Source organism: Carassius carassius, chromosome 1, assembly GCF_963082965.1.
Source record: "Carassius carassius chromosome 1, fCarCar2.1, whole genome shotgun sequence".
In the NCBI taxonomy this organism is placed as follows: Eukaryota; Metazoa; Chordata; class Actinopteri; order Cypriniformes; family Cyprinidae; genus Carassius; species Carassius carassius.
Genome location: NC_081755.1, coordinates 18,939,282 through 18,956,164, shown reverse-complemented (window position 1 = coordinate 18,956,164; position 16,883 = coordinate 18,939,282). Strand labels below are relative to the sequence as shown.

The 16,883-nt window shown below is 37.0% G+C and overlaps 1 protein-coding gene and 1 pseudogene across 11 annotated transcripts in view; both read left to right on the top strand.

Annotated features, from left to right (window-relative positions):
• The window catches only part of LOC132140709 (NACHT, LRR and PYD domains-containing protein 12-like), a 538,723-nt gene that overhangs the window by 440,904 nt on the left and 80,936 nt on the right, over positions 1-16,883 (top strand). For 8 of the 11 annotated variants that reach the window (XM_059549627.1, XM_059549636.1, XM_059549694.1 and 5 more), the window contains exons 1-2: positions 2,301-2,383; positions 10,765-12,452. The exons of the other annotated variants lie outside the window; for them this stretch is intronic. In XM_059549627.1, the coding sequence (XP_059405610.1) occupies positions 10,861-12,452 (1,592 nt within the window). In that variant the 5' untranslated portion in view covers positions 2,301-2,383; positions 10,765-10,860. Of the gene's footprint in view, positions 1-2,300; positions 2,384-10,764; positions 12,453-16,883 lie in introns of those variants that run through there. 11 annotated transcript variants of the gene reach the window in all.
• LOC132128926 (neoverrucotoxin subunit beta-like) lies at positions 1,382-10,770 on the top strand (annotated as a pseudogene).

The window sequence follows — 16,883 nt, the reverse complement described above, 5'->3', positions numbered from 1 at the left end:
AAATATCTTAATATTACACTATATTTTTATGTTGTACTGTGGATTATTTCATGTTTTTTTTCTTTTTAATTCCTTAAATTCTATTCTTTCTTATACATTATTTTATTAGTACATGCTCTATTGTTTTTGTTTGCTCACAATAATTACACTGCCTGGTTTTCATATTTTATATTATAATGATTTAGGCCAGAATGCAGAAGAGTCAGTACATATTACATCTTCTACCCACTGGAGTGCTAACATCATGGCAATTAATTCTGCTGCATACACAGATAAGTGGGCTCCTGCATTCTTCAGTAATACTATTTTGTAACTTTGAAATATATATATTTCAATATATAGATAGATAGATAGATAGATAGATAGATAGATAGATAGATAGATAGATAGATAGATAGATAGATAGATAGATAGATAGATAGATAGATAGATAGATAGATAGATAGATAGATACAGTACAGACCAAAAGTTTGGAAACATTACTATTTTTAATGTTTTTGAAAGAAGTTTCGTCTGCTCATCAAGCCTGCATTTATTTGATCAAAAATACAGAAAAAACAGTAATATTGTGAAATATTATTACAACTTAAAATAATAGTTTTCTATTTGAATATACTTAAAAAAAATAATTTATTCCTGTGATGCAAAGCTGAATTTTCAGCATCATTACTCCAGCCTTCAGTGTCACATGTAACATCCAGTCTATCACATGATCATTTAGAAATCATTCTAATATTCTGATTTATTATGAGTGTTGGAAACAATTCTGCTGTCTAATATATTTGATGAATAAAAGGTTAAAAAGAACTGCATTTATTCAACAACAAAAAAAATTCTAATAATATATATTCTAATAATATATTTTCTTTACTATCACTTTTTATCAATTTAACACATCCTTGCTGAATAAAAGTATTGATTTTATTTTTAAAAAATAAAGAAAAAAAAATTACTGACCCCAAATTACTGATCAGTAGTGTATATTGTTATTACAAAATATTTATATTTTAAAAACATAGCTTCTTTTTTTTTTTTTTTTTTTATTCATCAAAGTATCCTAAAAAAGTATCACATGTTCTGAAAAAATATTAAGCAGCAGAACTGTTTCCAACTTTGATAATGAATCATCATATTAGAATGATTTCTAAAGGATCATGTTATAATGATCCTAAAAGTTCAGCTTTGCATCACAGAAATAAATGCTAATTTAAAGTATAATAAATTTAAAAACAATTATTTTAAAATGTAATAATATATCAAAATATTACATTTTTTCTGTATTTTTGATCAAATAAATGCAGGCTTGATGAGCAGAAGAAACTTCTTTCAAAAACATTAAAAATAGTAATGTTTCCAAACTTTTGGTCTGTACTGTATATATACTCTGTGGAATAGGAGATCTTTGAGGGAAGATTTGGACACTTCACAGCTCCTGACAGAGTTGAAGTTCAGAAGCTCTGACTCTCTCTCCAGTCCAGTCTCCTGGATGTCAGTGCTTCCCTGAAAGCTAGCTTTATGGCATGGCTGGTGGAAGCGAGAGGATCTGTCAATTATCTGTGTGACACCAAATCATCAATCAAGCCAGCAGCCCAGAGTAACAGTATATTACAAAGAAACCTCCAGATTTAAACAGCATACTATGAGCCAGCTGGGCCAGATCCCCAATCCTCAGGTGTTTGAGTAGAAAACTGCAACACATGTAGATACAGCTGTATTGTACAGAGCTCAGACGTTCATTGTTTTTGATCGGTCATTTTCCCAAGACAAAGAGAGAACTGAATGTCATGGTCAAGAAAATGAGAATCCACAGAATGTGGTTCCAATAAAAGTCTGGGAGTATTGTCTTCATTTACTGGATAAAACTGCAAATCAGTTGGATAGAGAAATCAGAAGTCCGGTTTCCATCACTGAATATATAATGAAAGCTCTGGAAGAGTTAATAAGGACATACAAAGACCTGTCCAGAAGTGTAATGGTAAATGTGTTCCATAATAGTATTAATAATAATAATAATAATAATAATAATAATAATAATAATAATAATAATAATAATAATAATAATAATAATAATAATAATATGGATCATAAAAATTTATTAGGGGAAGGGTATTTGATGTCCACAATACCCATCTAATTTAATTGATTGTTTTATTCTCTCTTGCTCTGTATTTTAATGAGGATAGTTCTCTATTCTCTAACAAGCAGACAATTTGTGCAGGTACATATTCGCTGTTTACTCCTGTGCATTACACAATAGCAAACAGCACGTCACACAACGTCATCACGTTTTTAGCGGAACTCCTTAAAGTGAAACAGAAAGTGAATCGGAGATCAGAGACGCTATCAGGGAGGATTCTAAATCTTAATGTCTTCATGTGTCACGGTAAGTTTGTTAAAACGTTTTAAAGCTATAATAGTTGTTACTGTGAGGATCTTTTGCGTCTAAACAGATGTTTTGTCGAACTCGAGCGATGTTCGCTTCTCTCTGGAGAGCTAGGCCTATATATCACGGTGGAAACCGCAGGGCGTCCAGGGTAAACTCGGAAACCAGCAGCGAAAAGTTCACTTAAAAATGACCAAGTGGGGTCCATAATGTACTAAAAATGTGAGTGACGCGTAAAATTTTGATCGCCTAATCTGACAGAAAGCATGACTGTAACCAGGGGTACATTACTGCACGGGGTGAAGCCCAGTGGCCTACAGTTGGGAGGGACACACTGGCTGCTGGGAAATTATATTTTTCGAATAACTTTGTATATATGGTAGTTTTCAGCAGTGACAAAAGCATTCTGTCAACAATCGTACACACTCATTTTGTCATTGTCTGCACAACAAATGTACCTTCTGGTACTTATAAAGATACCTTGAACCTTGACTAAAGACTTGCAGTCAATGTTTAATGTTCAGTAATTATTATTTCAAGAAAGGTAAAGAATTTTGGCTCTACATATGGCTCGTTTATGTTTTTTGTGTTCTGTAAGAGCTGTATGTAGAAAAATACAGCTGTATGTGTTTTTCTGAATGTCTGACTGTTTTTTCCCACATTGTTTTGAACTATACTGCGTCTTGCGATCAGGGCCGTGCCAAGCATGGTTGCAATGTGGTAATTGTAAAATCAGATAATTGTTATACATTAAAAACGCTGTTATTTCATTTGAAAAAGTTGTTTTTTTGATAAAATATTTTAGTTTGTTTGTATATATATATATATTTGTATTTTTGCATTAGATCATATAGCATTTAAAACTGTCTTATGTTCATGTTACAACATACCCCACCTATGGATCATGTTGTCACATTTCACTGTCTTTTGTGCTAAATAAAGGAAAATGTATACACTTTACAAAGTGACATATTTGTACTAGACAAGTGTGAAATTAATGCAGATAAAAAAAATAGATATCAGGATATGTGATGGACACTGAAGGCATCTTGAGAAAAACAGCTCTGTATTTAATGAAGCACATACAAAAGACCTGAAACGAATGTGACGAGACCTTTTTTGCTGAAAACAGAAGCTTGTTGCACATAACCCTTATAGCTGATACCAAAAGTGTGAGAAGCCAGAATGTTGCTATGGTTACAATGTGTTACTCATCACAATTTTGAGAGTGTGTTCTGTTCCTCACAAACAAAAAAAGAAAATTTAGAGGATTCACTCATATTAAATGTGGTTGTCACTCCTAAGGCAAGGCAAGTTTATTTATATAGCACATTTCGTACACAATGGTAATTCAAAGTGCTTAACATAAAATAAAGTAAAATAGTCATGAAGAAATAATAAAACAAAAATAAAACCAAGTGATTTTAAAACTTTGGAAATTATTTAAAAATGGACTTATTTAAAATGAATTTAAAACAGTTAAAAATAGAAGAAGATTTTACATAAAATACAGTGAATACGTAAAATACAGTGCAATCGGTTCGGACATTGCACAGTGCTCATTCAATAAATGCACAGCTAAACAGATGGGTTTTGAGTCTAGATTTAAATGTGACTAGTGTTTTAGCACATCTGATCTCTTCTGGAAGCTGATTCCAACTGCGGGCGGGATAGTAACTAAAGGTGGACTCCCCTTGTTTTGTGTGAACCCTTGGTATTTCTAACTGACTCGATACTAATGATCTGAGTGGTCTGTTAGGTTTATATTCAGTGAGCATATCTGCAATATATTTCGGTCCTAGGTCATTGAGTTATTTATATATGAGTAAAAGTACTTTAAAATCAATCCTAAATGTAACTGGAAGACAGTATAAGGACCTGAGGACTGGTGTGATATGCTCAGATTTTCTGGTTCTAGTCAGAATCCTGGCAGCAGCGTTCTGGATGAGCTGCAGCTGTCTAATGGTCTTTTTTGGAAGGCCGGTGAGGAGCCCATTACAATAGTCCACCCTGCTGGTGATGAAGACATGAACTAGTTTCTCCAAGTCTTGGCTGGAAACAAAAGATCTAATTCTTGCAATGTTTTTTAAATGATAGTATGCTGATCTAGTTACTGCTTTGACATGACTACTGAAACTAAGGTCTGTCTCCAGAATCACACCAAGATTCCTGACTTGATTTTTAGTTGTTTGACCCCTAGAGTCAAGGTATGCATTCACCTTGAAAACTTCATCTTTGTTTCCAAATGCAATGACTTCAGTTTTTTCCTTGTTTCACTGAAGAAAGTTCTGGCACATCCAACTATTAATTTCATCAATGCTTGGCAGAGGGAGTCAATGGGGCTGTAGTCATTTGGAGATAAGGCTAGGTAAATCTGGGTATCATCAGTATAGCTGTGATAGGCAATTTGGTTCTTTCTCATTATTTGACTTAGTGGAAGCATATACAGGCTAAACAAGAGTGGTGCAAGAATTGACCCTTGTGGGACTCCGCATGTCATGGACGTCCACTTAGACTTATGCTCTCCTAGACTCACATAATAGACTCTCCCTTCTAAGTATGACCTGAACCATTTGAGTACCTTCCCAGAAAGCCCGACCCAGTTTTCCAGTCTCTCTAGAAGTATGTTATGATCGCCAGTGTCAAACGCAGCACTGATATCTAGTAGTACCAGCACTGATATTTTGCCAGACTCAGAATTTAAGCGAATATTTTATGCATTCATATCATTTATTATCTTAATGAGTGCTGTCTCTGTGCTGTGATGCAGTCGGAAACCAGATTGAAAATTGTCCAGGCATCCATTTGAGTTTAAGGATTTGTTCAGCTGACTAAAAACAACCTTTTCTATAATTTTGCCTATAAAAGGAAGATTAGATATTGGTCTAAAGTTGCTCAAAATGGTGTTATCAAGATTGCTCTTTTTCAGGAGGGGCTTAACAACTGCAGTTTTTAAGGAGTTTGGAAATTTCCCAGAAAGAAGTGAGACGTTCACCACTTCTAAAAGATCTGCTTCTAAGCAGTTAAGCGCACTTTTGAAAAAAGATGTGGGAAGTGTGTCAAGATAGCAGGTTGACGATTTTAGGTTGACGATCTTCCAGAATTTTGCTATCAATTGTTTCAAAAATAGACATAGTATCTTTTTGATATTGTGGCCAAATCTGTCTGACCTCTGCATTACTTGAGGATGTGCCAATCGCCTTCCTGATACTGATGATCTTCTCAGAAAAGAAGGATGGAAACTCATTGGATTTGCTGTCTGATAGCATTTCACTGGGAATCTGACTTGGGGGGGTTTTGTCAGTCTCTCAACAGTGGCAAAAAGAGTATGAGTGTTGTTTAAGTTATTGTTTATAAGGTCTGAGAAGAAATTCTGTCTAGCTGTGGCTAGTTTCACATTAAAAGCATGAAGGCTGTCTTTATAGATGCTATAGTGAATTTCAAGTTTCGTCTTCCGCCACATCCGCTCTGCTTTTCTGCATTGTCTTTTCATAGTCTGAACTGCTGTTGATCTTCTCCAAACTGATTTCTGATTCAGAAATATCATCAATAACATTCTTAACTTTTGAGTTAAAGTAATTAAGGAGAGTATCAACAGAGTCTGCAGAAATGCTTGGTGTTAAAGATATATCCTCCATAAATAGTACACTTGTGTTCTCGTTTATGCATCTCCTTCTGACAGAGACCGATCTAGATTCAGTTGTAGCAGACAACAAAATTTCAAAGAAAATACAGAAATGATCAGATAGTGCTATGTCCTTAATAACAATGGATGAAATGTTTAGACCCCTACTGATGATTAAGTCTAGAGTGTGTCCACCTTTGTGTGTGGGTCCATGCACATGCTGAGTCAAGTCAAAAGTGTTTAGAACCGTTATCATTTCTTTTGTAGTTTTGTTTTCTGCATTATCTATGTGAATATTTAAATCCCCTGCAATTGCAAAACAGCCAAACTCTGAGGAAATCATTGATAACATTTTTGTGACCTCTTCAACAAAGGCTGGAGAGTATTTTGGAGGCCTGTAAATAATAATAAACAGAATTTGTGGAGCACCTTTCAGCACAATCCCTAGATATTCAAAAGACAAGTACTGACCAAATGACACTTGCTTGCATTGATAGACATCTTTAAATAGAGCAGCTACACCTCCACCTCTCCTAACAGTCCTGCAGACACTCATGTAAGTGAAGTTAGGAGGGGCTGCTTCATTGAGGACTGTTGAACTGCAGCTGTCTTCTAGCCATGTTTCATTTAGAAACATAAAATCCAGATTGTTTGTGGTAATAAAGTCATTGATTAGAAATGATTTATTTTTTAGTGAGCGAATGTTTAAAAATGCAAACTTGATGGCAGTGCTTTGTGTCTTTACATCGATCTTAGTTTGATGCATAGGCCGCAGATTAGATGAGTTTGCCCTTCGGCTTGAAAAGAAAAGAATCCTAAGACTTTATGATGTGTACGTGGCCCTTTCTGCCCTCACTTCTGCCTTGAAACTGCTGATACTGCATATCGCACTATGTGTCTTATGTCACATCTGTGGGTCTCAAACATCAACAAGGATTTCTCAATTAAAAAAGCAAGAACTGTAAAACTCACTGTTATTCCTTGTAGTGTTGTCAAAAGACCCGGTACTTCGGTACCAAGTTGGTACTAAAAAAATTTAAATGTGATGGTACCAGGTTTCTTTAAGTACCGGTAGTACTGAGGTCCCGTTCAAACCCGGTTCAGCGCTATGATTTCCGCGAAGCAGAAAACGAGGACGGAATCTCAAAATCCAGTCATGAAAATGAAACTTACATTTTAATATGGACAGTCATGGAATTTGTCAAAGTTAGCATAAATTAATCAAATCAAATCTCCATATGGACCAGTATCTGCCGCAAAAGTTGTTTGAAATATGAATCCGTGTTCTGCGCGTCTCTGTGTGAATTAATGAATGGCAGAGACGTGCGGGTTTGTTTACTACATAGACTGAAGCGCGTGACGCTTGCATTAATTTCCAAGTACTCCTCGCTGCAGACTGCGCATGCGCAGTAACGTATATGTATTTACCGTAAATACGATTGTGCGCCATACTGACTGTTATTAATGCACATATCCAGGTTCATTCACTTCCGGATGTTTGTAAGGTATGGTGGATATGAGATATTACTTTTGTTTTTTAAAAATTTGCGTTTAAAATTGCTTTTAATTGTAATAATGCTCTGGTCATAATCATAGAGAGTGCCATTGCAAATGTGTGCGATTTCAAACATTTATGACATGTTTTATGATATAGTATTCGAATGCTGGTCTTTCAAAGTCTTATTTCGCCTAAAATGAACCATTAAAGATGTATTAAAATAGAGCAGAAATACTTTATTAATGTAAGTAATGCCATTGATGGTTTTATGCATTGCAAAAAAAAAAATCTTATTTTTAATCTTTTTCATTAACATTATCAAAGATTAATAGATACTGTAACGCATGTATTGTTTCATTGTTAGTTCATGTTAATTAATACATTAACTAGTGTTTACCAATGACACCTTATTGTAAAGTGTTACCTCTTAAATTTACCTTCATATATCTTAATATGACTTTTTGGGGACATTGTCACTGAGAAGAAATTTAGAGAAGAGACTCACTTCATGTGGCTAGAGTACTGTAATTATCTGTTTTTCTTTCTCTGACTGTATAGCCCTCAACTGTAAAATTTTCAAATTGAAAAACACTTCAAACTTTCAGGCCATGCTTTCTCAAGCCAAGCCAACCTAAATTTGATTTAGCTGATGTTAATGCTGGTAAATTAAATCTCTTAGGTAGTTTACAGACAAAGCAAATAACACTTTTTCTAACACCATGCTATATTTAAAAATACTTTTTATATATTTTCCTTGTATGGCTCTTCTGCCTTTCTTCAAAATGATTTAATATTGCTTTAGTATTGTTTGTTATTTTATGTAAATTAGGTGTTGAGAACTGGAATGCATTGTCTGAACAATACAACCTAAGTTCTGGGCGTCATGTTCTCTGACCCAGTGCCTCCGGTGTAGTGAGATATTTAAAAACTGTCCACCTGGCTGTGTGCGGAATCGCAGGAGGAGAGTCCTGTGTGGGTTTTATCCATTCAAAGAATTTGAGGGCTACTGCTTGACTTACTGTTTTATCAGTGATGGAGGTGAATTTCAGATATTTTTTTCTTGTGTCATGTCTATAGTCTTAATCTATATTTGTATGTACAATTATATTTTCTGTTTTGTTCTTTGAAATAAAAAAAAAAAATCACTGTCATCCGTGTGTTTTTTTTTTTGGAGGCACCTTGCATAAAATGGGTTGCAGACACTGAAAATATACTGTATGTAGTCAACTGAACTTAAAACTACTTTATTGGCTTAAATGTTTCACATGCAGAATTGCCAAAGCAAAAGAAAAATGTCCAAATTTCTAGTTTAAAAGTAGATAAACAAGAACCATAGCAAAGGAAATATTTAAATAAGAAAGGCATTGGCTATTTACACTTAGAGCAAATGGCTATAGATTCTATTTACACTATGTTAAAATAGCAGGATTTTCTGCTATTTATATTACTTATTGCAAATAGTGGCAATTATTTGCACCTCAGTATTGTAGTACATTATAAAACAGTATGCAATAATGACTGAGTGTAAATTATAATTTTAATTCAAATTATTAAATGGATGCCAGCATATTAGGACAATAAAGCCCTCCCTCAAAACTGTTTGATTATTTCCTTCGTTTTTATTTAAAATAAATGCTTTTCTGAAGTGATTTGAAATTTGAAAAGGTAGGGAAAAAAAAGGCAGATTCGGACCGGATCGATTGCATCATATTGTGAACAACACACGTTTTACCATCTGCACTATTAGAGCCGACGACTGTACTTTATCTGTTGTAATTTTGACTAGCTCAATAAGAAATATAAGGTGCCATTGAAGTGTAATATTACAATATACACAGTGAAGTAAAGTGCAACAGAATGTTAATATATTGTAAGTAAGATACTACACGGATATTACAGAATAAACTTTAATTCCGTATAATTTTACCTCAAGTGAAACATGGTTAAAAACGGTTGTTTTCCCTGTCTTTTTTACACTTTAATGTTCTTTAAAACTTTAACATTTTATTAGAGTTTTCTTTTAAGTATGCGCATCGTTTTAATGCACGCACGACGCGAAAACAACTAACTTCATCACGCAATGCAAATTACAAGCGCATGCGCGGTAAACACATACGTGATGTACATACATGACGTACGTACGTGACGTCACCGCGCTACAGTCTGCAGCGAAGGGTGTCTCTTAATTTCAGCATCTGAGCTTCAGAGTTCTCTCTCCATCAAGCGATCTGAACTTTTCAGTTCATCTCAATGGACGCACAGCGCACCTGTATTTGATGCTCTGTAAACTCTTTGTGAAGGAGCACAACTCACCGTCACTTTACTGATAGCGCTGTTTCTCACACATGCAAAGAGAGAGAGAGCAAGAGTCTTACCACGCTGAATCGACACGCCATATGTAAACTATTCTTTGTTGTCTTCTCCTGTCAAAATAATGGAGTTCATTTAGAATTACAAAAATATCTTAAGCATCACCACCAGCCTTAAGTTCAGTTAAAATGACAAATATGCATTCATTAGGCCTAAAAGTTAATTTTTACATAAAGGCATTGTGCTAGAAATATTACTATTATTTAGGAAAATGTATGTGATACTGCTACTACTGTTGAAAAAAATTATAAAACTTTATTTTTTAAAGAAATAAATCACAATATTTCTTCCATGTTTTAATTTTAATAGCAAATCCCCTTTATTTACCAAAAATAAAATGGTTAAATTTCATAAATTAACAAATTAAATTTGGGTGAAACTTGTTTACTCTTTTTCATAATTATATAACTTGTAGAAAAACTTTAAACACAATTGTAAATAAGTATAAAGAATGGCATTGGTTTTATTTTAAGTGCTAAAAAGTTTTTTTTTTTAATTAGCATATTTTTGTGTTTTGCTTTGGTACCTGAAATTGGTACCGAGAACCGTGGATTTTCACTGGTATCGGTACCGAATACTGAAATTTTGGTACCGTGACAACACTAATTCCTTGTGAGACGCAGCCTTCAAAATCAGATTTTTAAAGAAATAACGTGATGAGGATTTATTATCTTGGTATTATACTGTGCCAACAGTGTGTTACTGCATCTGTGTTTTGTGATTTGTGCATAACAACAGCACTTAACTGCTCTAAAATTACTATAAGCCACAACTACAGGGCGTCCAGACACTTTAGTCACTTTGCCTCACTTGTGGGCACCATCTCCTACTGAAATTCTATTGTGTAAAAATTCAGTGTATTTTCTCTTTGTCTGTTTCCACATACAGGCCTGAAATCAAGTCTCTTATCTAGGAAAGAAAGAGAACCAGAACAGCCTGTAAAGTGTGCATGAGGAGGGAGAGGAGGAGAAACCTGCTTATAAAATGAATGCGTATGAGGAGAGAGAGGAGGAGGCTCCTGTTGATGCTCGGAGAGCAGCATCTCCAGGATTCAGCGGTGTGTCTATGAAGAGCAACAACTCCATGTTTGAGCCCCCTGCTTTCAGTGATGTTGATGCTCATAGAGCAGCATCTCCAGGATTCAGCTATGTGTCTATGAAGAGCAACAACTCCATGTTTGAGCCCCCTGCTTTCAGTGATGTTGATGCTCATAGAGCAGCATCTCCAGGATTCAGCGGTGTGTCTATGAAGAGTAACAACTCCATGTTTGAGCCCCCTGCTTTCAGTGATGTTGATGCTCATAGAGCAGCATCTCCAGGATTCAGCTATGTGTCTATGAAGAGCAACAACTCCATGTTTGAGCCCCCTGCTTTCAGTGATGTTGATGCTCATAGAGCAGCATCTCCAGGATTCAGCGGTGTGTCTATGAAGAGCAACAACTCCATGTTTGAGCCCCCTGCTTTCAGTGATGTTGATGCTCATAGAGCAGCATCTCCAGGATTCAGCGGTGTGTCTATGAAGAGCAACAACTCCATGTTTGAGCCCCCTGCTTTCAGTGATGTTGATGCTCATAGAGCAGCATCTCCAGGATTCAGCGGTGTGTCTATGAAGAGCAACAACTCCATGTTTGAGCCCCCTGCTTTCAGTAATGTTGATGCTCATAGAGCAGCATCTCCAGGATTCAGCGGTGTGTCTATGAAGAGCAACAACTCCATGTTTGAGCCCCCTGCTTTCAGTGATGTTGATGCTCATAGAGCAGCATCTCCAGGATTCAGCGGTGTGTCTATGAAGAGCAACAACTCCATGTTTGAGCCCCCTGCTTTCAGTGATGTTGATGCTCATAGAGCAGCATCTCCAGGATTCAGCGGTGTGTCTATGAAGAGCAACAACTCCATGTTTGAGCCCCCTGCTTTCAGTGATGTTGATGCTCATAGAGCAGCATCTCCAGGATTCAGCGGTGTGTCTATGAAGAGCAACAACTCCATGTTTGAGCCCCCTGCTTTCAGTGATGTTGATGCTCATAGAGCAGCATCTCCAGGATTCAGCGGTGTGTCTATGAAGAGCAACAACTCCATGTTTGAGCCCCCTGCTTTCAGTAATGTTTACACAAAGAGAGCAGCATCTTCAGGATTCAGCGGTGTGTCTATGAAGAGCAACAACTCCATGTTTGAGCCCCCTGCTTTCAGTGATGTTGATGCTCGGAGAGCAGCATCTCCAGGATTCAGCGGTGTGTCTATGAAGAGCAACAACTCCATGTTTGAGCCCCCTGCTTTCAGTGATGTTGATGCTCATAGAGCAGCATCTCCAGGATTCAGCTGTGTGTCTATGAAGAGCAACAACTCCATGTTTGAGCCCCCTGCTTTCAGTGATGTTGATGCTCGGAGAGCAGCATCTCCAGGATTCAGCGGTGTGTCTATGAAGAGCAAAAACTCCATGTTTGAGCCCCCTGCTTTCAGTAATGTTTACACAAAGAGAGCAGCATCTTCAGGATTCAGCGGTGTGTCTATGAAGAGCAACAACTCCATGTTTGAGCCCCCTGCTTTCAGCAGTGGACCTTCTGTGACCTCTGACCCTGTGTGAGTATCATTAATTTGAATGTGAATTAATTTAACATGATGATTCACTCACTGAAGTACTTTTCTTGGAATAGCAATGCCAGTAATAATAAAGACCACTTAGCTTTTATTTCTTTTATGCATCTATAAAATTAATTTAATAAAAATAAAGATTCTTCATTAGAGTCATCTAACTATTTAGATACAACACCTGCATGGTCACTGAAATGAAAACTGCTAAGAATCTTACTTCAGTTAAAGGAGAATGAACTATCAGGCAAGATATGAGCTAAGGACAAAAACAAAACAGCAACATTAACCACTCCACTGTACTGTGAAGTAAAAAAAAAAGAAAAGAAAAAAATAGCATTTAATAATAATCATCATAATTTACAATATATAATAGTTACATGTTTGGCTGTACATCTCTTTTTCTTCAAATGTTAAACCATTAAGCCTTTATTTTGTCGGAAAACACATGGGGAACTGCATCCAGAATCACAGAAGAACATTTTCTTTTCCGTTTTAATAGCAGAAGTCAGTTTCAACACTCAGCAAGGAGTTCATAGTAGAGGTCTTCACAGTGCACCCAAAACCCGTCGACCCGGGACCCGTACGGGTTCGGGTCTATATTTTAAATGATCAGCCGGGTCGGGTCGGAATCTATTACATCGGGTCCCGGGTCTGTTTAACATTGTGTGTAATACCCGTGCGATCGGAGTCATCGGACTCGGAGAACACCCGGCCGTGATCACACACTGCTTGTGTTTCTTGCAACTTGTAAAATTAGGAAACGAAAAGTGTGAGCCAAAGCGATTTCTCAGAGTGCGCAGACTCAGAGTTAATGCAAGGGCACGCACGGTAATAATGCTTGCAGACTTGACACACTCATATTTAATATATTTCAAATCAGCAACAAGATCTGAGGTGAACTGTCACATGAATGTTTTCGATGATTACGCTCAGATTACGTTAAAAAGCATATTTCTGGTTGATCCAGCTAGCACGCATGTGCAGTCTCGAGCGTGTGTCATGTTTCTATGGCAACCAGTGAGGGACAAACCGCGCTTTACATTTTCTACCATTTTTTTAATAATATAAATGAACCGTTTAATCTTAAAGTTTTAGTCGTCAGATTCAGACTCGACGCAGAGCAGAGAGCACAGAGATTATAGCAAATAAATAAGGTCAGCGGCCATGGCATAGCACGAGCTATCGTTATTATAGTTCAAAAGGGCAAACAGTCGAAGTTATTATGCGAGTTAACTCGAGTCAGTTGTACATGTGCGCAGTCGTTACCGTGACATCAATCTGACTTTTGAAGCTGAAATAATGAGTGGATTAAGCTCGGACTTGAAATAATGAGAGGAATAACATGGATAACTTTCTTGTCGGAGGATTTTAATGCATCACAGACAGTCAGGTACAAGGAAGAGAAACTACGGCTCCTTAAATTAGGTTAGAAAAAAAGTTGTATTTTTCACAACAGGTTTATTGACTTGTAATAGCAATTTAAGGTGGAATGTGTGACAATCGGGTCCAGTCGGGTCTGTGTCTTCCCGGCGGGTTCGGGTCCAGCTTTCAAATAATAGACGGGTCCGGGTCGGGTCTGGGTAGGCATTTCTCGGATCTACACGGGTCCAGGTCCAGGTCCAGCTTTTGAAATAATAGACGGGTCCGGGTCGGTTCGGTGTAGTACATTACGGGTCCCTTTCGTGTTCGGGTTCGAATTTTTGGACCCGTGAAGACCTCTAGTTCATAGACCACTTTGCTCACACATCACAGACAACAGCAATCAGCAATTTATATCACTACTTCAGAATTCATGATCCTGATTGGTTTCAGGCATAGATTAATTTGATAGTTAGCCAAACATGGACATGTTCGTAACATATCTCCATTGATTATCATAGGTTCCAGCTAGGTTCCAAATCTTCACTTCTGTATGTCTGGATTTTCCATTTGTTACAACTTTTCCATTCTATTCTTACATGTTTTGCTTCTCTAGGCCAGCATAGCTGATAATATAGATCAGACCCTACTGTGTAAAATATTGTAAAATTGGTGTCTATATACACTGTCAAAATACAGTGTAGGGAGGGAAAACTATGTTTTCAGCACTTTATGAATGTCCTAATGTGAAATTTGACTTGCCAATTATAACCTGATAATATAGCATGATATCTACAAGTAAAAAAAAAAAAAAAACATAAAAAATTGCAATATGCATGAAGTCACTGTGAAGTCATTGTGGAAAAAGGTGTTAGCTTTAGTTGGGCTCTTGATCCTTGACTTTTTAAAATTAGATTTTCTTTGGCTGCTGTAACTGTGTGTTTATAAAGTAAATTTGTTATATCCAGAATTGCTAGCGAATATCTGATCAGATAAAGTCGGTAACTTATTGATGATGATTCAGTCATCGTGATGAGGCCTGATTTACTAATCATATCAAGAGTCTAATCTGTGTGTATGCTAATTTGCATATGCTATGCTATTTTGCATATGCTATAATGCAATATTTCAAACCTTTAAACCACGGGAGAAAATCAACCCACCGCAGTTTAAAATCAACTCAAATCATTGGAAAAACAATGTGGATTTGGCAACCTGTTACAGATCACTAGGGAGGCTGAGGAGTAACAGACAGAAGGGTTTATTAATAGACACAAGCAGAGGAGCAGGTAGTGTTGGGTAGAGTGATGAATGGATCCGTGATAGCTGGGTGAAGACGTCAGAGGAGGGAGGTGAACCACACACACGCACACTGGGGATCTTGATCTTCGGAGAATCGCTGGAGAGAGGTAAGTAGAGGAAGAGTTAGTCCTTTGAGTTAGCATACAGGTAAGACCTTGTCGCGAATGAGACCGGACGCTGATTGAGTGCGTGTGTGTGGTATTTATGGTGCTGAGGTGATTGGGTAATGATGAGGGTCAGGTGGATGTGCTCAGTACTCAGGTGAGGGCGTGCGTTGTGAATGAGTGGAGGTGGAACCTGGCGTGTTTGTAACACAACCCTACATCCAACACGAGCAGCATCCAATTCAATTTAAATACTCTGCATATTGATAGCGACTCTCTGATGCAAAACAATTATATATTCAATATTACAATGTTCTCGTGAGCGGGATTAAGAAAACAGTCCCACGCATGGGTTTAATATATAAATGCACACAATGAATGATTACCGCAGAAGGCAAAAGCCGAATCCTGGACATTTTGTGAAGTTTAGATATCCCAGCTGACATGTTCCATCAAAAGAGAATGTATGGTCACACTAATTTATTATTTTTGCATTATTATATTCTTTTAATACAACTGCATGCTTTGATATTTTAAAAAGGCTTACAAGTCATTATGAGGAAGTTATATGGACAGAATCACAGTTTGCATATGAACCTCAACAATGGTGACAAACGACAAACAGATTATACAGATAAACAGATCAAGTCTGAACGTCACAAAGCAAGCTACTAAAGTCAATAAGTTTTTGATGATTCATGATGTTTGTGTGAGGCAAAAAGACACTTCAAAACACTTTCATTATACTGAATTTCACAAGCTAGGACCACGCCACAAACAAGCTATGGAATAGTTAATTGAACAGGATTTTGGGGAAGAGTAGAAAGAGCTGAAGGGGTGTATGGAATTGGATGATGGTCAGGTTGATCAGGGCATCTAGAAGTGATGGCCCAGAGAAAACCTAGGGTGGGGGTATCGTCTCGATTGTTTATTTTGACCAGATGATTAGGACCCCTAAATACAACCTGAAAGAAAGATAAATATGGGATAAGGATAGCTGAATGGATGAGAAAGGGAGGCTTCGAGATAGGGCTGCACGATGTGTCGTTTAAGCATCGATATCGCGATGTACGAATCCACGATAGTCACATCACAGGATGTGCGATGTAGTTGATCCGTTATTCATTAACTGTATGGGCCAGAGAGAGAGAGAGAGAGCATGTGCGGGAGAGAGAGAGTGAGCCCCGGCCGCACGCTCAACGTCTTCAAACAACATGAGCGCTGTCTTGCTCTCTCTCCCTTGCGCATATTAATCAATTGAGACGATGGTGTCGATGTTTAAATCATTTAAAATGAGAATGTAAGTGTGCTCACCCCATTGTTATTTGTAAGAAAAAATTTGATTAGATTTCATATCGCAATATATATCGCAGATCTATCGATATATCAGATATATCGCAATGTAATTTTTTTCCCAATATCGTGCAGCCCTAGTTCGAGAGAGGGAGACAAACAGTTTGGTATGAGGCGGCCCGATATTTGAAGTTTTCGGGATGTCAGGGGATTGTTTGGGGGCGTTGCCCTGCTCCCGAACCTCAGTTAATAAGTCAACTCTCTAAAAAAAAATCTCAATATGCAACTGCTATAATATCACAAGACTGATGTAGATAATGTAAAACTACACTGTAAAAAATAATTAGTTGGGCCAACTTAA